This window comes from Miniopterus natalensis, chromosome 11 (assembly GCF_054644295.1).
Source record: "Miniopterus natalensis isolate mMinNat1 chromosome 11, mMinNat1.hap1, whole genome shotgun sequence".
NCBI classification, from domain to species: Eukaryota; Metazoa; Chordata; class Mammalia; order Chiroptera; family Miniopteridae; genus Miniopterus; species Miniopterus natalensis.
Genome location: NC_142091.1, coordinates 10,431,574 through 10,459,416, shown reverse-complemented (window position 1 = coordinate 10,459,416; position 27,843 = coordinate 10,431,574). Strand labels below are relative to the sequence as shown.

Genomic DNA, 27,843 nt, shown 5'->3' with positions numbered 1-27,843 from the left:
TGAAAAGTAAAAATTGGGATCTCATTAATCCCATGATTTAGAAATCCACGCAGATCTTTGGGATCATTGGTTCATCCATGTTTTTGCCTGGGTTTTCTATTTAACTGTTGAATTACAAATGGAAAATCAAAAGAAAAACCCGAGGGGAAAGTTCAGTTTGGGCTAAGTGTATAGGAAGTTTTCTCTCACGTACCCGGAGGAGGTGGTACAGGGACAGGGACAAGATTCGTCTCTGAGATGCATGATCGCTGTAAAAATGGAATTGTGGGTGCAGCTTGGCATCCTTGGAGATGGGTTGATTTATTTATCTTTGCAATGAGATTTCTCTATTGGGCACACAGGCCATCAGCTTACTTACATCAGTTATTTAATACTGTCTGCCAAAAACCTACCAGCTGGCTGTGGATTTAAGCAGATTGGGGTGAGCTGAAACTTTCTGCTAGGAGCCACTGAGTCAGGAATAGTCTGAAATCTCCTAAAGATCCTAAGTTCCTCTTATTTTCATCTTCACAATGATATTTTATTTTCCAGGAATCCTAGCCATCGATGCGCCTCATCCCAGGAACTCAGCTCTGTATCATCTCACCAAGCAGCTCTTACAGAAGTGCCACAAGGGCGTGCGGCCAGTTCACGACTGGACCGAGGCCACCACTGTCTACCTGGACGTATCTGTCCGTGCAGTACTGGACGTGGTAAGGATCGCTTACCCTTTCCTATTCCTGCTGCTAAAACTCTCTGCTGCTTACCGGAGCTTAGGAGTAGTTTTGTTCCTGAGACTCTAGTTGAAATGGCAGGGGGGCTGTGCTAGGCTCAGTTTAGCAGTGAGCATGAGGTAGAATGTTTATTAGGCAAATCCTGCTTTCTAGCCCCCAACTTACATTGGGAAGGGCAGATAGTCTAGTAAGATGAGTTTCACAGAATTAAGATGTATCAAGAATTCTGGTCATTGATCTGGTGCATATTTTATGAGCATTGCTGGAACAAAAAATGGTAATAGGCATTTCCCCCCTATGGTTCACATTTCACAGTGATAGTAGATTTAAGAAAACATCTGCCACTTCTTGCCTGAAAATTTAAGGGAAAAAAAGTGCTTTGGTATTGAGCTTTAAGGGGTCTTATACCTAAGGTCTTTGCTAAGGATGGGGGAAGAGTTGTTTACTAAAGCATGTTTTTCCTACCGTATCTGAAAACTGGGTTGTTGTGAAGAGTTAGCAGGTCTTAGGAAGCCCTCAGTGACTGACGGCCCCGATGACTATCCCTGCTCCCTCTTTCTCTTTTTTCTTTATTACAAAGTCTTCAATACCAGTAGGCTCAGATTTATTTCGATTTCTCTTATTTTAATTTATTTTTTCAATACAGTGGGCAGACAATATTATATTAGTTTCAAGTGTACAACATAGTGATTAGACATTAGTGTACCTTATAAAGTGATCCACCCGAGTAAGTCTAGTGCCCATCTGGCACCATGCATTAATTTCTCTTACAAACAAGCAGACTTTACTGAGCTTGTTTTGTTACAGTCGTTTAATGATTGTTTTTCAATTTACTTCTCAGAACTACTTTTTCTGATTGAAGTATACAGTACACATATTGAAATGCACAGATCGCAAACGTACAGTTTGATGAGGTCTGATGACTGCGTGTAACCTGTCAGTATATCAAATATTTTCAGCACCCCAGAAAGATTTCTCGTTTCCTTCCCAGTCAGTCCCCACCCCCTCCCTCCATAGGTACAACCACTGTTCTGAGTTCTGTCACCATGGATTATTTCTGCCATTTCTAGAATGTTAAGTGAATGAAAGTTTACTGTATGTCTTCTACCACGCCTGGATTTTTCATTTAGTGTAATGTTCCTGAGGTTCATGCATGCTGAGTGCTGATAAGTAGCACTTGGCTATGGCTCTACCATGATTTGTTTACCCATTGTCCTGTTGATAAGCATTTGGGTTGTTTCCAGTTTTAGGGTACTATTAATAAAGCTGGTGTGAACATTCCTGTACAAGTCTTCTGCGTACCATGTTTTCATTTCACTTAAGCAAACCCCGGAAGCGAATAACTGAGAAAGGCTGAGTTACAAGGTGGCTGCTGTCTTACGCTCCCACCGGTCGGCCGTGAGAGTTCCCGTTGCTCCACGTCCTCGGCAACATTTGTTATTCTCAGACTTTTAACTCCCAGCCGCTCTGGTGAGGGTGTGGTGCTATAGCGTCGTGGTTTTACTTTACTTTTCCTTGATGGCTAATGATTTGGGGCTCTTTTCCATGTGCTTTTTAGCTACCTATGTAACTTCTTTGTAAAGTAGCTATTTAAGTATTTTCCTTGTTTTTATTTGGCTGTTGGTCTTTTTATTATAGATTTATAGGAGCTATTCTGGACACAAGTCCTTTGTCAGGTATGTATTGTGGATGTTTAGTTCCAGTCTGCAGCTTGTCTTCTACTCTCCCCTTAATGGGTCTTATGATGAACAGAAAATTTTAAACTTAGTGAAGTCCATTTCTATCAATTCTTTTATTAATGGTTATTGCTTTCTGGGTAGTAAGAAACCTTTGTTACTCCAAGTTCACAAAAATATTTTCCTACAGAAGATTTAAAGCTTTTAGCTCCTTAGATTTAGTTCTCTGATTTATTGAGAATTAATTTTTGTGATGCTATGAGGTATGGGTCAAGATTTTTGTTGTTGTTTTTGTGGGTTGTTTTGTGTTTTTTTTTTCAATTAGGTAGGCGTTGTTCCAGCACCATTTTTATTTTTTTTAAAAAAGGCTTTCCTCTGCCCATTGAATTGTTTTGGTGCCTTGGTTGAAAATTAAATTAACTGATAAGTGTTGGTTTATTTCTCTTGAAATCACGTAGTATAGGTCCTTGGAATTTTTTCTTTATTTTTAAGATAGTTTGGCTTTTTATGACCTTAGTATTTTTCATAAGTTTTACAATTATCTTGTCTCTTTCTTTCTTTCTTTCTTTCTTTCTTTCTTTCTTTCTTTCTTTCTTTCTTTCTTTCTTTCTTTCTTTCTTTTTTCTTTCTTTCTTTCTTTCTTTCTTTCTTTCTTTCTTTCTTTCTTTCTTTCTTTCTTTCTTTCTTTCTCTCTCTCTCTCTCTCTCTCTCTCCCTCCCTCCCTCCCTCCCTCCCTCCCTCCCTCCCTCCCTCCCTCCCTCCCTCCTTTCTTTCTTTCTTTCTTTCTTTCTTTCTTTCTTTCTTTCTTTCTTTCTTTCTTTCTTTCTTTCTTTCTTTCTCTTTCTTTCTTTCTTTCTTTCTTTCTTTCTTTCTTTCTTTCTTTCTTTCTTTCTTTCTTTCTTTCTTCTTTCTTTCTTTTTCTTTATTATTTTATTAATCCTCTCCTAAGGCTATTTTTTCCACTGCTTTGTCAGAGAAGATGGAAGGGAGGGAAGAAGGGTGGAGAGAGAGGGATAGTAACGATGTGAGAGACACATCGACTGGCTGCCTCCCCCACACACCCCAGTGGGGATGGGAGCAGACCTGCAACCCAGGTATGTGCCCTTGATTGGGAATCAAACCTGTGACCCTTCAGTGTGCAGGCCAACTCTCTAACCATTGAGCCACACCAACCAGGGCTATATGATTTTTTTAATAAGAAAAAGTTTATTTAGAAAGTCAGAGAGGTAGAAAAGGTGAGCCAGCTGGGCTGCGTGGGCTCAGGAAACAAGTTACAGAGGCAAAAGAAGGGCCCTTGGAGTTTAGTAAAAAGAAAGGCAGAGAGAACAAGCCTGGGGAAGGAGAGGGGGAAAGGTGTGGCTGTGCTCCAGAGAGAGTCGCAGTCCATTTCTTTTTTTTCCAAACCCTGCTTGGAGTTTGCTTTGAATGGTGTGGGATCTACAGATTTAGGGAAGAATTGACATCTTAACAATATTGAGTTTTAGAAAATGACATTTGTGCAATCCCTAGAGCTCATTCAGGTTTCTCCAGTTTCACATGTATTCAGATTGGTGTGTGCACGGCTATGTACTTTTACCGTATGTGTAGCTTTGTGTAGCCAGTGCCACCCCCACATCAGGCTACGCAGCCATCGTCACAGGGCTTCCTGGTGCTGCTCCTGCCCAGCCAGGGCCCTTTCTCCTTCCAACCCTTCACTACAGGCAACCAGTCAATCTCCTCTCCATCTTTATAATTGTATTTTCAAGACTATCATATAAATGGAACCATTCATCATGTAGCCTTCGAGACTGAGTTTTTTCATCGCGTCTAATTCCCGTCCTGTTTCGAAGCTGTTGTGTATATCAGTAGTTCATTCCTTTCTGTTGCTAAGCAGTAATCCAGGGCATTGCTTTTTAAACCAGTCGATCCACGCATTTTCATCGAGGCGTTTCGTCCACTTACCAGTACCATCTTGATATTTGTTTTCTAGTTGTCCCATCTGTTTGGTGTTCTTTTCCTCTTATCCTACCTTATTTTAGGTAAATTAATTTCTTTAATATTTAATTTTAGTTCTCTTATTGGCCTTTTAGCATCCCTCTTTATACTGGCTTTTTAAATGTTGTTTTATGGACTTCCATATCCATTATTCACTTCATGTAATGTACTCAGAATTAATGTTATTACACTTCACATAAAATGTACGAATCTTACAGCAGTAAAATTCTATTTACCTGCCCCCCTCCTTTGCACTACCTTTGCCCTCATTTTACATTTACACACATAATATACCGTGCAATGCAATGTTATTATTTTAATGTCCTTATATTGAATTAAGTTTAAATAACAATAATTCCTGTTTAATCTGCTTTAATATAAGCTTTTTTCTTTCTTTTCTTCAAGTTTTATTTTTCAGTTACAGTTTACATTCAATATTATTTTGTATTAATTTCAGGCGTAACAGCATAGTGGTTAGACAATCACATACTTTACAAAGTGGTGCCCCCAACATGTCAAGTACCCACCTAACACTGAACATAATTATTATAATATTATTGGCTATATTCCCTGTGCTGTACTTTACAATCCTGTGACTGTCCCCTAACTGCCAATTTGTAATTCTTAATCCTGTCACCATTTTCACTCATCCCTCAACAGTCCCCCTCCCCTTAGGCAACCATGAGTCTGTTTCTGTTTTTTGGTTCATTTATCTTGCTCTTTAGATTCCACATACAAGTGAAATCACATGGTATTTGTCTTGCCCTGTCTGACTCATTTCACTTAGCTTAATACCTTCTAGGTCCACCCACTCATCTACTGATGGGCACCTAGGTTGCTTCCATAGCTTGGCGATTGTAAATAACATTGCAACAAGCAGAGGGGTGTATATATTCTTTCAAGTTAGTGTATTGGGTTTCTCTGGCTATGTACCTGGAAGTGGAATTGCTGGTTCATAAGGCAGTTCCCATTTTAATTTTTGAGCAACCAATGGAGGTGGTTTTCTGTGTTAACATCTGACTGCTATGCTATGAACTCTGATTTCATGGACTCTGATTTCCTGATTGAGAATTAGACATTGCAATTGATAAAAATAACTTGAAACTAAAAGTATAATTGATATGTTATAACACTATTTAAATTACTATTTTTTGTCTGATGCAAGTAATTTTAGAATATTTTCCTCCAGCTTAGATAAACCCTAATCATTATTTCTTTGTAAACAGGAAAACTCAAATAATGCAAAAAAAAAAAAAATCCCCCATAACAACCAGTTTTACTTTTCCTAGCTTTATTTTCTCACTCACATTAGTAAAAGTACTAGATCTAAGATCCTAGAAAATGCTGTTTAATTAAATGCCAGGAGATACCCACCTCTACTCCAGAAGGCCTCCTCTTACGCAAAGCTCCAATAGAAAACGCCTTTAAGTCCCTTTTCTAATTGGATATTGAATTAAAATTTTGGAAACAATTTCTTGGGGCTGTATTATTACCTACTTGAGAAATATTAGTCCTCGATACTTAGTTGTCAGTGGGTTATTATCAGATATTATACAATGAAAAAGCATGACTTCAATAAAGACACATGACACAAATGATGTCATGTGAAACCTCAGGAAGAGGGACAGTCAGCCTCGAGCAGGGGGTTGAGACTCCCTTCTAGGTCTCTCCTTGCCGCCCAGTTCCTAGCTTCAAACTGATTCATCTAGAGTAAAATTGCTCAGACTTCCCTTTAGAAGCTTTTTGGAGATAAGTGTAGAAAAGGAGTACAGTTTTTATATTAATAATTTCCCTTAGAACGACTATATCAAACTGAAAACTTTTATCTAACTTTTCCTACCTTAATAAAAAAATAAAATCAGATTCCTTATGGTAATTAAAGAGGCCACAATTATTTTTTCAAAGATGTGTTTTTCTCCACTGTTGTGGAGCATACTAGTTTTTACTAGAATATGTCAGACATATCGTATTACTGGGTATGGTAAGCTTTCCTTAAGAAATCTGCAAATACTTATATTCCATTCCTCTATTTTTATCCCCATCTGCTGCCTTAACCGTGTCGTCCACGTGTGCTCAGTACCACATTGCAGCTGAGACCCTGTCTGTATGCCATTCGTCCTGCTGCTTTCTCCACCGAACGTCTTCCTCTTCATTCTCCATCTGCAAAATATTATCGACCTTCTAGTCTCAGCTCCTAGTGTATTCCCCCTCAGTTCTCCAAGCTGACAGCAACGTCTCCTTTCTTTAAATCCACTGAAGTCTGTGTTTCTCAACACACATAGTTATTTGTTAAAATGTCACATGCCCTAATTTGTTTTATTTTTGTTTAAAATATTACAGATGTCCCTTTTTCTCCCCAATGACCCATTCCACCCCACCCCCTCCCCCTCCCCATACCCTAATTTATTAATAAGCTACTCGAGGGAAGGACTTTCTTACTCATATTTCCCCCAGGATGCAACACAGTATATCTTGCTTCAAAGACAGTGGATAGATATTTGCTTAACCAACTAATTACATAACTACGGATTCTAGGATTGCCCTTATGGGCGACTTAGTCTCATAGGCTTTGCAAAAGTCTTTCTTACGATCAGGTGGGCTAACCTAAGGTTCTCTCCAGAGGCAAGGCCAGTTTAAAAGGACTTGATCGGGTCACTCACACATTCTGCTCAGACAAGGACACACCCAACGCGAAGAGAGAACTTGCTGGAAGGATCTGCCGGCGGCTGAACTGCTGGCAGCGTTTGTTTGGCGTGAAGAGCTTCCACCCCAGCTTCCATCCTGGCACCTCCCTTGGATGATACAGTCGTGCCTCGTGTTCTGTTTATACGAAAGACTGCAGTCTTGTCTTAGAATCTCTGGGTATTATGAGGACCTTGGGGAAATCTGATTATAGAGATCATCCACTCAACGGTGAAAAGTTTCAATCTGCTTCTATTGCGCTTTGTCATTCGAGCCCCAGATACCTTTGTATTCCAGCACATGGACCGGAGCCTCCCAGCCAGACGCCGAGGCATCTGTTTCCATCGTCTTCGGAACTGGGAAAGATAAATAAGAATGTGTGCGAATTATCTGTATATTTGCTAACCACCAATTTAGATCTAAATAGACTCCCTCTGTTAGGAAGACTAATGAATTCCAATTCTCTGAAATATCCTTTGCTTTTAACAAGCAAGATAGAAGGTATCTAAAGGAAAGAGAGAGAGACACGGGGGAAAAGCTGTGAATAATGTCACTAGAGAACCAATTAGGTTCGCCAGCTGGCACCGAGAAACTTGCCTCCTTTGACAAAAACAGATTTCCGCTTCAGCTTCAAACTCCTTTCGACGCTGTGTTCTTTGGGCTGAATGACAAGTCCTCCCCGACAGCCCCGTAGGATGTTGAAAAGAAATTCGGAGCACTGTTATTACATGTAACGTGACGAAGAATGGGAAAGGAGAGAACGGCCAGGGCCTCAGCAGGGCGCTTCAGAAGCATCAGCTGAATAAAAATGAAGCGCTGTGGACATTAAGACACAGACCTTCCCGGCCACGGACTGAGCGGGCGCGGTACATTCGTGGCCTGGCGTGGCAGCGAGAGCCCGCGGGGCATGTCACGGGTGTCGAAGTGTCTTGTGGTGCAAGGGGCGCTCGCAGCTATGTTTCCCAGTAACATCAACTGCATTGGGACTTGTCTCTGTCCTATTAGCGGGAAACCCTCCTGATCGCGACAAAGCCTAGAATTGAGCCCTTCGGGCTTTCGTGGGTGAGACGTGACTTATTTCAGGACCTCTCAGCTGGTGAGGCCTGGAAGGCGGCGGTGTCGCCTAGCCTTGAGCTCCCAGCGGAGGTGTTTTGTCAACTGCCAGGCTCCTGCATCGCTGATCTTGACTGGGCATCCCCTCTGTTTCTCCTCCAAGCTGTTCTTTGTGGAAATGCTTGTGAATTCAGTCTTTTTACTTTGTGTACTACTTTAAAACCTGCCTTTTCCAAGTACCCATTTGAAGTCCACAGAAATCTGTAGAGCAAGTTCATTCAGACTAGGCCCTGTCTCACTGCTAAAAAAGGGCCGCTCCTATCTGCTCACAGTCCCTTCTTCTTGCTCAAGGTGCCTGGAAATGCTTGGTCATCAGCAACTTGCTTTCTTGATTGCAGAAAGGGGGAACTGTAATCTAAAATGTTGCTTGTTTCTCTTTCAAATGATCCCGTCCCATGTACATCTGTATAGTCTGTGTACCGCACAATTTCAGGTGCACCATCCTAATGGACCAAATATCAGTGGTCTCTCCCTATCCCCCACCAAACGTGGACTGAAGAGAGAGGCAGTCTTGACCCTACGCACAAAAATTATACACTTTTATGTGGTTGGATAACTGACTAGATAACTGATTTACTATACCTATTCTGGGAGAAAAATGGAGTTGTTATTTGCTTTCATGCCATCAAATCACCGAACTCTATTATTTTATTAAAATCTTATATTGCACTAAATACTACACAGATACAAAGGTTATCCAAATGACTCCTCAGCTCTGAACCTAAATCATCAGGGGAAATGTTTTACACATTTTATTTCAAATGTCTTCATCTTGAATATTTCATTTCTCTTTTTCTTCTTCTAAGAATGCAATTTTTATACATGAAAAGAAATGGAAAATATGAGTGCAAGGTGATTTCATTAATAGTTTGTATCAGCCTTTTTACTTATAAATTCCCTGAAAATATCTTCAAAATGGTTTCCTTTTTCTTTATTAATACAATTTTAAAATAGTAGCTTAACTATTCAGTGGTGTTCGATATACAACCATCGCCACTAAGTGTTACAACCATCACCACTAATTGCAGAATATTTCATCACTTCAGAAAGAACAGCCATTAGCAGTCACCTCCCACCCCTACCCCCACCCCCACCAGCCCTAGGCAAACACTCATCTACTTTCTGTCTCTGTAGATTTTCCTATCTTAGACATTTCATATAAATGGAATAGTACAATCAATGGTCTTTTCTAACTTTTTTCACTTAGCATATGTCTTTTTTATTTTTACTTTAAATATTTTTTTCAAATACAATTGACATGCAATATTATGTTAGTTTCAGGTGTACAACCTAGTGGTTAGACATTGTATAACTTATTAAGCTATCAACCTGATAAATCTAATACCCATCTGGCACCATATATAGCTATTACTATATTATTGATTACGTTCCCTATGCTGTACTTTTCATTGCCATGACTATTTTGTAACATCCAATTTGTACTTCTTAATCCCTTCACCTTTTTCACCCATTCCCCCTCCCCCTCCCACCTTAAAGAAGACCATTTAACATTTCTTATAATACTGGTCTGGTGGTGATGAACTCCTTTAGCTTTTCTTTGTCTGAGAAGCTCTTTATATGTCCTTCGATTTTAAATGATAGCTTTGCTGGGGAGAGTAATCTTGGTTGCAGGTCCCTACTTTTCATCACTTTGAATATTTCTTGCCACTCCCTCTGGCCTGCAAAGTTCCTATCAATAAATCAGCTGACAGTCTTATGGGAGCTCCCTTGTAGGTAACTAACTGCTTTTCTCTTGCTGTTATTAAGGATCTCTTTTTGCCTTTAACCTTTGGCACTTAAATTATGATGTGTCTTAGTGTGGGCCTCTTTGGGTTCATCTTGTTTGGAGAACCTCTGCACTTCCTGAACTTGTATCTCTATTTCCTTCACTAGGTTAGGGAAGTTTTCTGTTATTTTTTCACATAGGTTTTAAATTCCTTGCTCTCTCTCTTTTCCTCCTGGTAATCCCATAATGTGAATGTTGGTATGCTTGAACTTGTCCCAGAGGCTCTGTATACTTTTGGATTCATGTTTATTTATTTTTTGGATTCATGTTTATTTATTTTTTGCTCTTCTGATTGGGCATTTTCTGCTTCCTTACCTTCCAAATCTCGCATTTGATCCTCTGCTTTATCTGCTCCACTGTTCATTCCCTGCAATGTATTCTTCCTTTCAATTAATGTATTCTTCATTTCTGACTGGTTCTTTTTTTGTTTTTTAGTTCTGTTTTTATGTTTCCTCTCTCTTTGTTGAAGTTCTGAGCTCCTCCACTCTTCCCCTGAGTTCGTTGAGCATCCTTATAGCCAGCATTTTGAATTCTGTGTCTGGTAGGTTGCTTGTCTCCATTTGGTTTAGTTCTTTTTCTGGAGTTTTGTTTTGTTCTTTCATTTGGGCATGTTTCGTTGTCTCCTCATTTTGGCAGCCTCCCTGTGTTTCTATATCTTAAGTAGAGCTGCTATGTCTCCCAGGCTTGGTAGAGTGGTCTTATATAGTAGGTGTTCTGTAGGGCCCAGTGGCACAGGCTCCCTAATCACCCAAGCTGGACACTTGAGGTGACTCCCTGTGTGGGTTCTATACCCTTCTACTGTAGTTGAGCCTTCATTGCTGTTGGCACATCAACTGGAGGGATTTACCCCCAGGCTCATCAGCTGCAAGGAACGGCTGCTACCAACATGGAATATCAGCTGTGCAAGGGCCTACCCTACAGAGCAGGACTTACTTACTTCAGTGGGGCTCTGGTGCCCACTGAGTCTGCCCCTTGAGTGTGTCACTTGTGGAGGTTGCTCTAGGGCCTCCCAGGAGGTACAGGCCAAGGTCAGCCACCACCTGTGACCTGCCCAGGGCCACCCAGAATGAGCTACAAAGCAATATGCAGATGGCTGCTACTTGTGCTAAGCTTGGAGGTACCCAGGAGAGGTCAAGCTGCAAGCCAGGGCCAGCTGCTATAGTGCTGGGCCTGGGGTCACTTTGTGAGAAGTACATGGCATACTGAGGCCAGGTAATGCTTGCTTGAGAGATTTTAAGAAAGTCTGAAGCATGAGCCAAGAGAGGCCCTTTGTATGGGAAAGCCACAGAAAACAGCTTGGGTGAGCCCACAAGTTGGTCTGGGCAGGGTCCCAGGGAATCACCAGGACAGGGTGAACAGTGATAGCCAGGTTGATGGAGACTCAGATATGGCACCCAACTGCCAGCTTTATGAGGGAAGGGCTCAGAAAAGGAAGAAGGGCCCATGCCAGCACTTCTGTCTGGGAGAAATCTGCCCCTCCAGCTCTTACCTTGATGCCAGACAATTCAGTTCCTCCCCAAATGTCCCTGGTGCCTTTCCAGCTGCTGCCCCAGTGCTGTAGCTCAGAGCAAGTCAGTCCTTTAAGAGGAACACCTGGGACTCCAAATGCCCTCTGTCTCCTTCAGCCACAATGCGTACTGGCTTTTATAGCCAGAAGTTATGGAAACTTCTCTTCCTGGCTCTGGAACCCTGGGCTGGGCCTGGGGTGGGACTGGGACCCCTTGCTCTTCAGGGGAGACCTTCACAGCTAAGATATCCCTCTTGATTTTTATCTACCACATGTGGGTGTGGGAACAGCCCATTCGTTGTCTCTGTCCCTCCCACCAGTCTCCACATGACTTCTCCTTTTATCTTTAGTCATAAGACTTCTGTTGAGCTAGATTTCAGGCTCTTCTGAATTATGGTTTTTCTGTAGTTTAGTTGCAATTTTGATGTGGTTGTAGGAGGATCTGAGCACTGTGTTTACCTATGCTGCCGTCTTGGCCATAACCCCTTAGCATATATGTTCAAGGTTCATCCACGTTGTAGCAGGTATAAGCGTTTCATTACTTTTTCTTGCTGAATACTATTCTGTTGTACAGATGTACCACATTCTATTTATCCATTCATCAGCTGATGAACATTTGGGCTATTACCATTTTTTACTATCATGAATAATGCTGCTATGAACATTCCTATACAGTTTTATTCGTATGGACTTATGTTTTCATTCTCTTGGTTACATACTTAAGAACAGAACTGATGGGTTATATGGTAACTATGTTTAACATCTTGAGGAACTATCAAACTGATGGTCAAAGTGGCTGCACCATTTTATAATCCTACTAGCAGTGTATGAGGGCTTCCGTTTCTCTACATCCTTGCCGACACTTGTTATTTTCTGTCTTTTCTATTTTAGTCATCCTAGTGGGGTGAAGTGGTATCTCATTGTGGTTTTGATTCCCATTTCTCCTACTCCCCACCTCTTGCAATCACCAATCTGTTCTATCTATGAGCTTGTATTTTTTTATTGTGTTTTATTTTTAGATTCCACATATGAGAGACATCATATGGTACTTGTTTTTCTCTAATTTATTTAACTTAGCATAATACATTTCCCTAATGATTTATTTATATGAATTATTTATATATTTTAGCTATAAGGCCCTTATAAGGTCCATCCATGTTGTTGCAAATGGAGTGATTTCATTCTTTTATGACTGAATAATATTCCATTGTATATATGTACAATTTTTTTAATCCATTCATCCATGGCTATTGTAAATAATGCTGCAATAAACATGGGGGTGATATATATTTTTTGAATTAGTGTTTTCATTTTCTTTAATTTCTGGTTCATATGGTAGATCGATTTTTAATTTTTTGAGGAAACTCCATACTGTTTTCCACAGTGGTTGCCCCAATTTTATTCCCACCAACAGTGCATAAGGGTTCCCTTTTCTCCACATCCCTGTTAACACTTGTTATTTTTTGTCTTTTGATAATAGCAATTTAACAGGTGTGAGGTGATATTTCATTGTGGTTTTGATTTGCATTTCCCTGATGATTAATGATGTTGAGCCTCTTTTCATGTACCTATGTGTGTCTTCTTTGAAAAAATGTCTATTCAGATCTTCTTCCCATTTCTTTTTTTTTTTTTAATATATCTTTATTGATTTCAGAGAGAGGAAGGGAGAGGGTGAGATAGAGATAGAAACATCAATGATGAGAGAGTCATTGATCGGCTGCCTCCTGCACGCCCCCAACTAGAGATCGAGCCCTCAACCTGGGTATGTGCCCTGACCAGGAATCAAACCCTGATCTCCTGGATCCTGAGTCAGTGCTCAACTGCTGAGCCACACCTAGCCCAGCTGCCCATTTCTAATTAGATATTTTTTGCTATTGAGTTATATGAATTCTCTATATATTTTGGATATTTGCCCCTTATCAGATATATGATTTGCAAATATGTTCTCCCATTCAGTGGGTTGTCTTTTCATTTTGTTGATGGTTTCCTTTGCTGTGCAGAAGCTTTTAAATTTGATGTAGTCCTGTCCCACTTGTTTATATTTGCTTTTGGTGTCAGATTCAAAAAATCATTGCCAAAAACTATGTCAAGGAGCTTACCACCTACGTTTTCTATTAGGAGTTTCATGGTTTCAGGTCTTACATTCTTTAATCAATTTTGAGTTCATTTTTGTGACTAGTGTAAGGTAGCAGTCCAGTTTCATTCTTTTTCACACTATCCTTTACCCACTGTATATTCTTGGCTCCTTTGTTGTAAATTAATTGGTCATATATGTGTGGGTTTATTTCTGGGCTCTCTATTCTGTTTGATTGATCTATGTGTCTGTTTTTATGTCAGTACCATACTGTTTTAATTACCATAGTTTTGTAATATAGTTTGAAATCAGGGGGCATGATGCCTCCAGCTTTATTTTTCTTTCTCAAGATTGATTTGGCACTTTGTTCACTTTTAATTTGAGTTATTTGGGTTTTTTTGTTGAGTTATGAGTTATTTATATATTCTAGATATAAGGCCCTTACCAGGTAAATGGTTTGCAGATATTTTCTCCTATTTTGTGAGCTGTCATTTTACTTCTTGATGATGTCCTTTAAAACACAAAAGCTTTTAATTTTTATAAAGTCCCATTTATTTTTTTATTTTGTTGCTTGTTCTTGTGGTGTCATTTCTAAGAAGCCATTGCCTAATTCAGAGTAATGAAGCTTACTTCTGTGTTTTCTATAAAGGTTTTATATGTTTCACTTACATTTAGATTCATGATTTATTTTGAGTTAATATTTTATATAGTATAAATTTTTTAATCTCTAAGAACATAGTAGTTTTAGAATGTTATTTATTAGATTAGATATGAAAAAATTAGTAAGGAGGTTGTTTTTTGGTTTGTTTTGGGGGGGTCTTTAAAAAAATCACTGACTCATTGCAGACTTGGGAAATCACATCTATTTATATCATCAAAATATACTTCATTTACATAAGCTCATTTAGTCTGTTTATAATAAGAACAGAAATCCAAACATAAGGTAACTGAGGAATGGCTGCCTATAGAGGCTGAGATAACACTCATTGAAAGAGTATGAGTAATATCTTGATCACAAATAAAAGCTTGGTCTCATCTTTTAAGCTCAGAATTGGCTACGAGTACATATCATTTTTTAGTCTGATTAATGGCAGAGCAACTAATTAGAGTAGGAAAGAGATTAGCAAATCATTCAAGATGTCAAGTGCAGTCAAAGTGCCATTTTGTCATAGATAATATAGTAAAGCTCATAGTGACAGGTGTGTGTAATAAATAGGAACTGAAAATGCTCAGATCATGAGGGGTCAAGATAATATTTTTAGAATCAACGTCATTTATTTACTTTTGATTTTCTTCCTCTGAATTGTCATATTGTTGAATTGGGCTTTGATTTCCTGACATGCTAATATTTGGTGTGCATTTTTGTTTTGTTTTGCAGGATACACAGAACCAAAAACTAAAGACAAATGTATGGTACCGTGAGGTAAATGTTTGATTCCTTCCATGCATGCTGCACTCCTGATCTTGATCTGTTGAAAAATATTACTCTGAAGAACAGATACTTTCTTTGTGTTTATAGTTCCTTAGATCTGCAGCAAACCTAATTTGTTTTCTGGTTGAGGCTACCATCTTCAGAAGTTGGATGGGAAGTTCTCTACCCTAACAGACAGTACCAACAGGCTCGTCAGTTGGGTTATTTATCCAAATCTCTCTTCAGTTTTTTGGTGAGGTTGATATTGGCCCTTTTTGATAAGTTTCCTTTTTGGCTACTCCTAACAGGTTTGGGATGATGCGTTTTTATCGTGGAACTCCAGCATGTTTGATGATATTAGAGAGATCTCCCTACCTCTAAGTGCCATCTGGGCCCCTGATATCATCATTAATGAATTGTAAGTGCGTTAGATGTATTTCTGTTGGGGTTTAGACTGCTTAGAATATTCAGAACAGTTGCTGCTTACTTTCACTCGTTATTGCTATTTTTTTGTTTCTCAACTTGAAGAGGAACATATTGTTGGGAATATTCAGGTTAAAGGTACCATGAGTTGACATCATTTAAGATACAGATTTGATTACTAATGCTTGAGTTTACTCGTGGGTTATGTGTTGTAACAGTAGCAAGTGAGTGAATTTATGAGGTTGTCATTGCTGAATTCATCTTTGCTACGGTGAATTATCTCAGGGAAAAGTGATCTGTCTTTGCGCTTCTGGACTAGTCCTAGGTGTCATGGTCACCACCATCTCATAATCAGTTCTGTGCATTGAAATGACTAAAGCTCTCTCTTTAACAACAAATTCTCTTGTGTTTCATCTAGTGTGGACATTGAAATATTACCTGATCCTCCATATGTTTATGTGAACTCATCTGGGACCATTAAGAACTCTAAGTCCATCCAGGTGGTCTCTGCATGCAGTTTAGAGACATACGCTTTTCCATTTGATATCCAGAATTGCAGCCTAACCTTCAATAGCATTCTGCACACAGGTAGGATGGAGGGGTACAGTCTTCTAGGGGGAGCATACCTGTTCTGGGTGGTTGGCACTCATAGGTGTACTTATATTATGCCACTCTTCAAGTCTTTTATTTTTGCACATAGCTGACTTTTTACAAATCTAAATTTCTTCCTGCACTTATTTGACTCCTGCTGTAATTCTCAGACCAAGTGCAGTGCTGTGCCCACATGTATAGCCCAATTGCTACTTTTGGTTTGGGAGCATTAAGCCTCCACTGCCCTTGGGGACGTTACAGAAGTCACAGGAGCAGCTCCATCGTTCTATGGATAGTGGAATCCGAACCCTAAATTCATAGTGTTTTTTTCATGGCTAGAAAGATGTTATTCCACATCTCCACCCCTAGTTCAAAATGGTTATATTGACCCCCATCTCAATAAGACTGCACGGGGGTGGGGGTGGGCAGGGGTAAAGGGAGGATCCCATGTTGCTTCCTCTCTCTCTCTCCGGGAAGTCAAGTGTCTCTATTGTCTTTAGTGGAAGATGTAGACCTGGCCCTGCTGAGGAGCAGAGACGACGTTACCCATGACAAAGGAGCCTTCCTGAATGACAGTGAGTGGGAACTTCTTTCTGTGTCCTCTACATACAACGTCCTGCAGAGCAGCGCTGGAGATTTTGCGCAGATTCAGTTCCAGGTAGGTCCTTCCCTTCCTGTCCCTGCTGCCTGCTTCTCCGCAGCCTTCAGCCTTCTCCACCGGGCTGAGGACTCTGCTCCGCTCCATGTTGTCACTCATCATTCAGGAGCGGCCGACTCAGACGGCTCTGGTACTTGCATTTGGCATTTCGGAGGCCAGAGTGCAGCCGGAGACCCTGGATCCTGCTGTGCATACTCCACACGTGAATATAAAGACAATGGTTTTCAGACCAGAGACAGGAACCACCCTCCACAGCAGGAGCCCTCGGGCCTTTAGTGCACGACCGCCCTCACTTCCAATTGCCACCCAGAGAAAACAAGGAAACGCACGCACCACAAGAACAAATTGGGAGAGTGTCTCTTCAACACTATTGTCCTGTTTTTAATTGAGTAAATTATTAATTAATTTCAGATGCAGATGCATAAAATTACCATATTATTAACTTGAATATCTGAGGGATTAGCTAACAAATCACCTGCAGAATCTGCAGAGGCCACTGGTGGTTCCCAGATCAGAGAGAACAGCTGCCCTAAAAGGATGTGATGAAAACCCAAACTGCTCAGACGTGCCACCCGCGATGCTCTGGGCTGCCTTGTTCACAGAAATTTGTCCAGCAGGGCTCTGGGGGATGCTGGGATGCAGCCCCCATTCTCCTTTCCCTGGCCCTCCTGGCAAACCACCCTGGCATGTGAACTACAGCAAGTTCATGCAACCAGGAGACTCACATCATTGGTATTCAGCTCTGCTTTTCTGCACAAAGTCAGTGCGCGGTGGTGATAGTTTGGAGAGCGGGGGGGGTAGGAGATGGCATCCTTTCCGCCAGGTAATAGATTCGATTGAAAAATAGGGGCTACAGACAGACCAGGACTGTCCACAAGATGAATTCTCCTGGGAATGAGCCTTTTGAATAAGAAGGAAAGTACAGACTAGATGAAGGTGCGATGGCTGCAGTGGGTAATTATGGGCTGGGGTGGTGGTGAAATAAGCTGCTCTTGACGACTCAGATGCCCTCCACCGGTTAAAAGGTGCCGTGTGCAGCTCCCAAGGAAAGCTCTTGTTAAATCGGAGCCTCTGAGAAACAGCTGTGGTCTGAACCTGACTGATGTATAACCCTGGGTACTAGCTGGGTGCGTACCTTCCTGGTGGGGGGCTTTGAGTCCTTGCTTGTTCTGCTTGGTTTTCAGCAAAGCTTGCACTGTGGCTTGTTTGTCCACTTTTTTTAGCGAGGGAAAGGGAGGGGAGAAAAGGAAGCTTTTTTAATTTCAATGAGTTTCTTGGTAAGAGTAAACACCTCATTAATTTTAAAGATATCAGCCTGCAAACATTATTAATGCAGCCCGAGTAATGGAGAACATTAAAAGGAGACGTGAGGGAGCAGCGTGTGCGAGGTGGCGCACAGTCACCTGCCACGCACCCGGAGAACGCTGCACACTCCATTAGCTGAACTGCACGGAAGGAGAGAGCGAAACCAGAGACGGGGCAGACAGACACACACACACACACACGCTCTCCACATGTCACACTTCGCCCTAAGTATGGATCTGTCGTCTCAACAGTGGCGAGAGGTTTTCTGTGTACTGTGCTGGGCAGAGGCGTAGGAAATGGCTTGTGGAAGGAGAGGCTCCCTGCATCTCGTGAACCATACTCTCAGTGTCTACTTTGGGTGCACTGGAGGGGGGCAGAGATACGATTTCAGGCTCTCGGAGCTCTTCCCTGGGTCCCTTTGTCCCGGGGGCTAAGGAGGGTGATCCAGCAGGGCTGGCTGCCACCCTGGCCCTCCAGAATAGACTAGGGAAAGAATCCTGAGGAGAGTCACAGGTCATATTTGGTAGGGCAGGGAGCCAAACTCAGGAGCTTATAGGAGATACGGTGACAGTCCCAATCCTCTGTGTCCCTCGACCTCTGTTAGCCTCCCTGCCTCCTGCTCTGTGCACCGTGGCTGGGCTCCTACGCTCTGACTCCATACCACACATCCTACTCTGAATTCAGCAGCCCTTGGCCCGTGATGAGGCACGTAGAGCCCAGTTCCCTTCAGACATTGGGCTGCCAGGGTCCTGACGGCAGAGGCATCTCCCTCTTAATCTAATCCCCTGCTGTGTCCCAGTCCGCTGGGACGCAGGGGTTGGGGACAGGTGGGACAGGCAGGAGGCACAATGACCTAGGCCTGAGGTGCACTGCTGCCATCAACACGAAGCCCGATGTTCCGGATGCCCCGTTGGTTCAGCTCATGCGCAATCGTGGCTGCCAGCCCTGGGACACGTCCTGTCTATCAGAGGGCGCTGCCGAGGCCCGGAGCCTGGCTGCATCCCACAGGGGCCAGGGCACAGGCCCTCTGCCTACGGAAATGTCTGCGTGTGGCCAGCGCTCTGCCAGCAGCTCGGAGGGGACGTTCCCTCCAGCACACTCCCCGAGGTACTGGTTTCCAGAAATAGCAAGGCAAGCATTTAGTTTCTGTATGGCGGCATTTTGTTTTTTAAAGAATGAGGGTAGAAGTGGGAGGAAGTAGGAACAAAATTTAAGAACCCATGTTGGATAGAAAAGGGTGGACAGTTGTGGGAACTAAAGTGAGTCCAACCACAGATCCCCACACTGAGTAAGCGCTCATTCAGGCAGGAATTGGGGGGGTCCACAGAGGCTTCTAGAAACATGCAGAGGGGCATTTGGGAAAGAGAAGTGCCTCATCTTATTTTTCTAACATAGTTTAATTTTCTAGTTTAGGATAGAGTTCTTTTGTTGAGACATCTATTGAATGCAGCTCATAAACTTTATAGAAGATCCTTCTGAGCGCTACCAGGTCGAAAGTGGGAGAGAAGGGGGGAAGGAAAGGGGGAGAAACGGGGGGGGGGAGAGGAAGACAGGGAGAGAAAGACGGAAAGAGAGACAGAGAGAGGGTTTAGAGCCCTAGAAATCTTTCCAGGGTCGCTCTGGTAATCTTGGAGTCAGGGACTCTCTGCTAATCCAGCGGAGCCATGGTCCAGATTTAAGAAACTCTCCCTCGGTGGAAGGATCTTACTTAAATGGCAGCCACTTTCCATTCTTTCTGAGTTAGGAGTGTTGGGAGGGGCTTGAGAGGAGAGGAAAATGGGCTTCTGTATGAAGCGTGAGTCTGGGCGTCAAAATTCCAACTATGTCATAAAGACGGTCATGCAAAATTGAGTACTGGTGGGGTCTACCATCAAGGAGGCAATTAGAGGCTAACCTTGGGGCCTGTTCCATCTCCAAGGAGCTCTCCACACACGCTCGGAATTAGATTGATCTCTTTCATTAACAACAATAGCTCCGAATACCTTTGTGTACTTATTATTACCTGGCTTTAATGGGTAATGAAATTGTGGCATAATATTGCTAACACCTGAAGGGTGTCTAATGGAGAACACAGACTGAAACTAAAGGGCTTTTTCTTCCCTTTCTTTGAAATCTAAAGGCACCAGCTCCTTCAGTCCATTAGAAATGATGGGCTATATGTAGGGGCAGCTCCGCAGAGAGCAGTGTCTCACTGAGCTGGTGACGCACCTTCCCCCCAGAATGAGCAGGGCGGCTGCCTCTGCGTGACTCCCCGAGAGGCAGTCCTCAGAGGGTGACCTCAGCTGGAGAGCCCCCACTCGGGCTACCTGCCTCCGCGATCCCACCTCACTGAACTAAAAGTAGCATTATTAACAGACTACAATGCTGCTCAACAAGCATCTTTTGAGCTCTGGTGCCAGGCTCAGTGGTAAGCACCGAGGACACAAACATGAATGAAACAAGGCCCCTGAGACCTGTCATAGACCTCGCAGTCTCCCAGGGAGACATAAGAATAATAACCGCGAAAGGGAGCATTTACTCTGTGTCAGCCACCGTTTTACGAGCTTGTACGTGTGATCCTCACACTTCTTTGAGATGGGTGCTCTAAGTATCTACATTTTTACAAATGGATGAATTGGGGTACAGAGAAGTTAAGTAACTTACCAAGGTAATGGGGTAACTAGTGGAGCCTGGGCTTGAACCCAGGCAATCTAACTCAGGAAACGATGTGCCCAAGTCTATGGGATGATGACACAGCTGAGCATAATGCAGCACGTCCCAGTCCATCCTTTGGCGTCTGTCCAATGTGTCACTGGGCAAGTTGCCTGCATTTGTTTCCTAGGGCTTCCATAACAAAGTACCACAAACTGTGTGACTTAAAACAACAGAAATGTGTGGTCGCACAGCTCTGGAGGCCAGAAACCTGAAATCGAGGTGCGGCAGGTCGGTTCCTTCTGGGCTCTGAGGGAGAGCCTGCTCCACACCTCTCTCCAGCTGCCAGCGGGTGCCAGCAGCTTTGGCATTCCTTGGCTCTCAGATGTAGCGCTCCAATTTCTGCCTTCATCTTGACATGCCTTCTCCTTTGTGTGTCTCTTCTTCTTAAAAGGACCCTGCTCTCCTTGGATGAAGGGCACCTCTTCTCCCGCGAGACCTCAGCTTAACTAACTACCATCTCCAAATACGGCCTCATTCTGAACTTGCGGGAAGGACAGGCATTCTCGGGCCCCCTATCCAGCCTACTGGTCTGCCACCTTCTGGCTCCTGAACATTCACGTCTGTCCCACATGCGAATATATGCACCTCGTCCCAACATCCCCAAACATCTTAACCCATTCCTGCTCCAACTCTAAGACCATCTAAATATAAACTCAAAGTCATCTAAATATAAAATCAAAAGAGCCCAAATCTCATCATCTAAGTCAGGCATAGACTCTGGGTATGGTCCATTCTGGGCTAAACTCTCCCGTCATCTGTAGACTTGGGAAATGTCTAACCTCCAGAGTCTGGGTCCTGATCCCATATGATGGGGAGGGAGGTAAGGGACGGGACCTTTCCTAGTAACAGTCCTGACTCCAATATTTAGGATAGAGCCTGACACTCTGTTCATGCTCAATTAATCTTTCTTGAACAAGGAAATAAAGGGCTTTGAGGATAAAAAGAGGTAATGAAAGCAAAACATTTCTGAAACCTGGGTGATAAAATTAACATTTCTTTAGGCTGCATTCAGCTTATAGGGAAAATTAGCCCGGTACATAGTAACAATGCCCTAAAACAACATAGAGGAAAAGGCAGATCCTTTGTTCTTGAAGGAAACAAAAAACTATAGGCCTTCCTTGGTCCATCTGAGGAACGGGAGCATCCTAGCTAACGGTAGAAAGTGGCTGAGGTAGCTCTGGAGGGCCCATCCAGGTTCACAGTGCTGTAAGCCCAACGTCAGCAGGAGAGATGTCTGCTTCCTGTTGCAGCAGAAGCTAATTGTCTCTCTCTGTTCCTACTATTGTCCCTCTACTTTCGGCTACTGTTGATCCAGTGAGGAATATCCTCCTAACAAGATGGGTTATAGAATTTGTGAGGCCTTAGTGCAAAGTGAAAATGCCAGGCCCCTTGTTAAAAATTACTATGGATTTCAAAATGGCCTCAGCAGAGCACTAAACACAGTGCAGGCCCTTCTAAGTGTGTAGCTTTGTGCAATTGCCCAGGCTCTGTGCCCGTGGAGCAGGCTGCCTACCGGCCTCTGAGCTCTTGCTACATCTGTCCCCCAGCAACTGCACCTCCCTAGAAATCAGGGGCCGTGAGAAGCCACCCTGCCCATCCTTGGCTCTGGCCCAGATGTACATTCATTCTCTGCGTCAGCCTCTGGGTGGAGAGCAGTCATCTCAGCACCTGCTATTTACACAGGAACTTTACTTAAAGAGTACAACAGCTAATTTCAATTGTACCCACGATATTCTGCAAGGTAAAAGTAAACTGCTCTTTTAAAGAGGTAAAATCAGGCATGGAGAGTGGAGAGGTTAAATGCCTCATCTGAATCACTGAAACTGGCACATGGAGGCAGAGAACCGAGGGGCTCTGGAACCCTGCTCCGCTGACTGCGTCTGGACTCTTCCATTCTTATTACTTTTCATCCCCTTCATGTAATATGTGCCATGAAGTCTCCAGGGGGTCTTCTGCTCCTACCCACCAGAGACAGCAGGCTTGGTCACCCCCCGCACACCATCCCCTATGTCCAGATAGACCGCCAATAGGCTAGCCTGAGCCCACATCCAGGACCCCGTGGACTCTACCCACTCGGCTCCCTGCTCACTGCCCCCGCCTAACTACAGCCAGCTCGGGCACAGCGTGATGCAGGGAGCTAGGGAGGTGCAGGTTGATGGCAGTTCATTTTGTTGTTGTTTTGCTGTTGATTGCACTTTGGTAGAAATGGGTTTTAACCAAATTATTGCAAAGCAGTGAGTGTTGCTCTGGTTTAGGTATCTGCAGCCAATTATGCTTAATGTGAAAGACAACAGCCAGACTGCAATCCGCCAAACGCTCGGGCCTGTCAAGCTCCACTGAGACCGAATATGCTCTCAGACCCAATGGCTGGGGGGTGGGGGGTTCCCCCCTCTCATCGGCAAGGTGATGTCTGGCCTCACCCAGTCACGCTCTTTCCCTGCCACCGTCCACACCGTCCCTGGCCTCCATCTTGGCTTATTTGTATTGAGTCTCTTCCAGAGCAGGAGACAGAGAGGAGGGAGGAGAACCCTGAACCCAGCTCAGAGGTCTGGCCAGACCAAGAGGTGTAGCTAAAAAGAGTTGCGAGCTGTGTGAAAAATACCCCCGGGCTTGTTATCAGACGTGAGGGCACCTCCCTGCCCTGCCACTTACGCACCTTGCTTAGGCTGCGGAGCTGCATTTGTTAAAATCTGTAAAGCAGGCTGTTGAGCTCCCCGCCTGCGAGCTCGCAGTGAGGCTAAATCAAGCCCGCCACGGGCATCTGGGCGCCCGGAGCTCTCACAGGCAGAAAGCCTCCGGTGCTTGAGAATCCCAGAGATGGGAAATCTCAGACATTATGTTCCCAAATCCAAATGTGAAGAGCCCAGACCATTCATTTGTTCAGTAAATATTCACTGAACCCCCACTATAAAATAAGGGTTCTTTTTGGCTCTGTGGGAGATTTTTAAAAGTTGCTACTTTCACTCTCAAGGGGTCCACTGTCCGGTGAGGAAAGCAGCCGTGTGGACCCTGGTTCCTCTCCAGGAAGGAGAACAGTTTGTGTTTATTGAAGACACTTCCTGTCACCATCCCAGAGAAACTAAAACAATGGCATCAACAATCATAGCGATTTTATTATGAGACTCAAACTCCCAGCTACAAAACCCATTCAGCAGCCCTGCCTGCCGGCCACACTGCAGGCCACGCGGGGCCTCTTGCACTGGCCGGCATAGGTCCCCTTCTTCGCTCTGGGGACTGAGCTGTGGCCTGCAGGGACGCCTGGTCATGTTTGGCCAACAGAGGGCAGTGGCAGAAGGTTGGAGTGAGTGGGTGCTATCTTTCCATTCTCCTCTCTGTGGAGTCGCCGCCAGGCTGGCTTTGTCCCTAGAGGAAGCCACAGCTGCAGGAGTCCTGTCCACACAGCTTTCTCCTCGGGTCCCTTCAGGCCTGAGGGTAGGAACAACTCGCCCAGTCCCCCCACACCCCTGGGACACTGCCCTCCTTCTTGTGGTTTTCATGCCCAGCCTGCACTTTGTAAACAGTCTCTTTATGAAGCCCTTCTCAGATTTCCCAAATTAATTATGCTTTGTTCCTGCCCAGACTCTGAGAGCTACACTCTCAGGTGCTACCAAAGCTCGAATTCCAAGTAAGAAGATAGACTAAACCAAAACCACCACAATATGTTGCGTAACAAGTGGTTTAAGAAGAAAGATTTTGGTATAAGACCTGGTTTTAAAACAATTTCTCACCCACCAGCTTTGTAGCTTAGAAAGCACTTTCATCTCCATGAGCCTTGGTTTCCTTGTCTGTAAAGCAGAGATAACAATACCCAGCCTTAGAGCTGTGAGGAATGACTAAGACCAAACATAGGAAACATGTAGTCCAGTACCTAGCAAACAGCAGGTGGTAAACAAATGGTAGATTCTTATTATTATTATAATTATTAATAACAATATTAGTTCTATGTAAAAACTGAAAGATTTTTTTTTCTACTTTCTAAAGCACAAAGTAGCCTCCTATTTCTAAACTACGCAGACTTTTCACATTATGCAACCCTTGAGACTTCAAGGCACGTTCTTGGCTATGGCTTTAGCCAAATGCTAGGCCATCAGCTTAGACCCTCTTTTCAACAGATTTCTTGTCCCTGGCCAGGTAGTGATCCGCAGGCGCCCACTGGTCTATGTGGTGAGCCTGCTGATTCCCAGCATCTTCCTCATGCTTGTGGACCTGGGGAGCTTCTACATCCCCCCCACCTGCCGGGCCAGGATTGTGTTCAAGACCAGCTTGCTGGTGGGCTACACCGTCTTCAGGGTCAACATGTCTGACGAGATGCCACAGAGCACAGTGCACACCCCTCTGATTGGTAAGCAGCCTCAGGGCCATCAGACACCCGTTTTGCAGGACTCCTGGCAAAGATCTGCTGTTGCATCTCAGATCTGGGGAGGGAGAGGCCCCTAGACTCCAGCTAACCCCACCTCCTGGTTCCTTCTCTCAGGGGTCTTTTTCACCGTCTGCATGGCCTTCTTGGTTCTCAGCTTATCCAAGTCCATCTTGTTGGTCAAATTCCTTCATGATGGCCAGCACAGCAGCCAGGAGCGGCCGCTCTTGTGCCTTCGAGGGGACACCGATGCTGATGGGCTTAGAATGGATTCCAGGGCCCAGCTTGTTGGGGCGACAGGTTTGTGAGAAACCTTGAGGTCCCTCCCCTGTCTTGCTTTGTCTCCCTCGGCACCAGTTCCCATTGGTGGGTCACCGGGTCAGGTGCTGGGCCATGTGAAGACTCGGAAGCCTCTGCTTCTCAGCCTCTGTGCTGCAGTTTACATGACGTCCCTGAGGACCGAAGGCCACTTCCTGCCACTTCCCAGAAAGTCTCATTTCAGCTTGGAAGTCAGGTCCTCAGCTCCCTTAGCTTGTTTGTTTCTGGGTGCGCACATGTGCGCGCACGCACACACACACGCACACACACAGAGGTATGTATAGATTTGGATTGGGTGCACACACACACACTGTATATGTATAGCTTTGGAGTGTAGGTGTTTCTTGTGAAAAGGTGTAAAATCATCTTACCCACTAAAGTTCCAAGGAGCCAACATGAGCTGGCCCCTAGCTCAGAAAGTCCCTTGGAGGGATCTAGCCTAGACACCCCACTTACACGTGTTCTCTGGGTCTTCCTTCAGCACAGTCTTGCCTCCCCTCAGCAGGCAGGGAGAGAGTCCCCAACCCCAACTCAACCCACTGCCCAGTTTCGCCCACAACCTTCCTTGAAGGATGAGGCCCTCAGCCTTAGAGGGAAGTCCAGGAGGGCCTGGTAGTCCCTGGTTGACTGGGGTGTTTTCCTCTCTCACGCAGAGCCCCCTGTTTGTCGAGAGCACCAAGCACAGTCAGGGAACCTGAAGGAAGTCTTGTCCCAGCTTCAGTTCATCAGCAACTACTTCCAAACCCAGGACCAGGCGGCTCGACAGGAGGTCAGATGGCTGGCCCTCCTGGAACGCATTGACCGACTGCTCTTTCAAGGCTACCTTGTCGTGCTGGGACTCTACACCATCACCCTGTGCTCCCTCTGGGCACTGTGGAGCCGCTTGTGAAGACCAGAGTTGGCTGGTCCCCACCAATACGCTCACAGCACTTCAGGAAGGCTGAATATTTTTGTGGGGAGATTGGAGGAGAGGCGTGTTAAAAAGCTCTCCACTCCCTGTTGCCTCTTTTCATTCAGTCCAGGTTTGCACACCTAATGCGCAATTAAATGACCCAGGAGTTGTGTAGTTACGATGAAAATGCATGAACAGGGGCATACAGGGAAAAGTCAGCCTGCCCTATATCCCAGTTCATTCCCCAAAGTGACTCCTGTTAGCAGTCTCTTTCAGCAGATTTCTAGGGACATCCAAGCATACATGTATGTTTTAGCAGGTTTTTTAATAAGTGTAAGATCCCTTCGTCTCCCAGTCCTGTCTTGGTCACTTATTCAGTCAGTCATTCAGCACAACCTTTATTGAGTGTCAATTAAGTTCTAGGAATTGTATTAAGCACACCAGAAAATACAAAACAAGTTAGTCACAGATCATTCTTCCCTTCACTTGATTCCTGAGGTCAACCTTGTGTCAACCTTTTATCAACCAGAACACAAAACCTCCACCATTCCTGTATCCTGAAGCTCTTGTTCCGCTCTCCCAGCTGAGCCCACCTTCCCCTGCGCGGCCTCAGCAGTCAGTGCGTTACTACTGGAGGGACCCCAGGCTTCCAGGTGCGATCTAGCACAACACTTAGTCAGCACGCACCACGTGTAAGGCACTGGGCTGGGGGATGGCCTTAATGCACAGCCCTTGGGTTCAAGGAATTTATAATCTGCTATCCTATATCAGTCTGCTTGGGCCGCCATAACACAATACCACAGACTGGGTGGCTTAAACAAAGATTTGTTTTCTCATAGCTCTGGAGACTGGAAGTCCAAGGTCAAGGTGCTGGCAGAGTTAGTTTCTTCTGAGGCCTCTCTCCTTGGCTTATAGACAGCTGCTTCCTCCATGTGTCCTCATAGGGTCTTTTCTCTGTGTGTGTTCAAATTTCCTCTTCTTATAAGAGCACTAGTCATATTGGACTAAGACCCACACTAATGACCTCATTTAATCTTAATTACTTTTTTTAAGGCCCTATATCCAAATATTGTGGGACACTGGGGATAAAGCCTTTAACATATACATTTTTGGGGAGACACAATTCAGCTCATGACATTAATGTGATTGTGGAGGCTGGCAAATCCAAAATCTGCAGGTTTAAGACCTGGGAAGAGTTGCAGCCTGAGACTAAAGGCAGTCTGCTGACAGGATTTCCTCTCTGGGTAGGTCAGTCTTTTCCTATTAAGGCCTTCAAATGATTGGATGAGGTCCGCTCACTTTCGGAGGATAATCTGCTTTATTCAAAGTCTACTGATTTGAATTTTAATCTCCTCTAAGAAAATAACTTCACAGAAACATCCAGAATGTTTAACCACATGTCTTGGTACTGTGGCCTAGCCAAGTTGACACACATACATAAAAGTAACCATCGCAGTCCCGATGGCTCCTCAGCTTCCTATCTATGCCCACAGATACTCGTCCTGAACAAAGGAACCCTGGTCAGCTGGCACTTGGGTAACTCATCCATTTCTGGCTCATACTCTTTTGTAGCCAAATCTGCACTGATTAGCCTATTTTATGGCAGTTCCAGTAGCTTTACATCCTGACTCCTAAGATTAAAATGCAAGCCTTCCACAAGATTTCCCTC

At 44.0% G+C, this 27,843-nt stretch overlaps 1 protein-coding gene across 1 annotated transcript; it reads left to right on the top strand.

The window, feature by feature from the left end:
- The first annotated feature begins 512 nt into the window (after positions 1 to 512).
- Positions 513 to 26,171, top strand: HTR3B (5-hydroxytryptamine receptor 3B). The gene is made up of 8 exons (XM_016220575.2): positions 513 to 692; positions 14,904 to 14,948; positions 15,245 to 15,354; positions 15,778 to 15,947; positions 16,451 to 16,608; positions 24,739 to 24,949; positions 25,082 to 25,264; positions 25,936 to 26,171. Exons 1-8 carry the CDS (start codon positions 513 to 515, stop codon positions 26,169 to 26,171), a joined length of 1,293 nt encoding a protein of 430 aa, XP_016076061.2.
- The last annotated feature ends 1,672 nt before the right edge of the window (positions 26,172 to 27,843 follow it).

Coding starts and splice junctions, on each gene's coding strand:
- HTR3B (XM_016220575.2), top strand. CDS start 513: ATGATATTTTATTTTCCAGGAATCCTAGCCATCGATGCGCCTCATCCC. Junction 15,355..15,777: donor GATATCATCATTAATGAATT/GTAAGTGCGTTA, acceptor TGTTTCATCTAG/TGTGGACATTGAAATATTAC. Junction 25,265..25,935: donor CCAGCTTGTTGGGGCGACAG/GTTTGTGAGAAA, acceptor TCTCTCACGCAG/AGCCCCCTGTTTGTCGAGAG.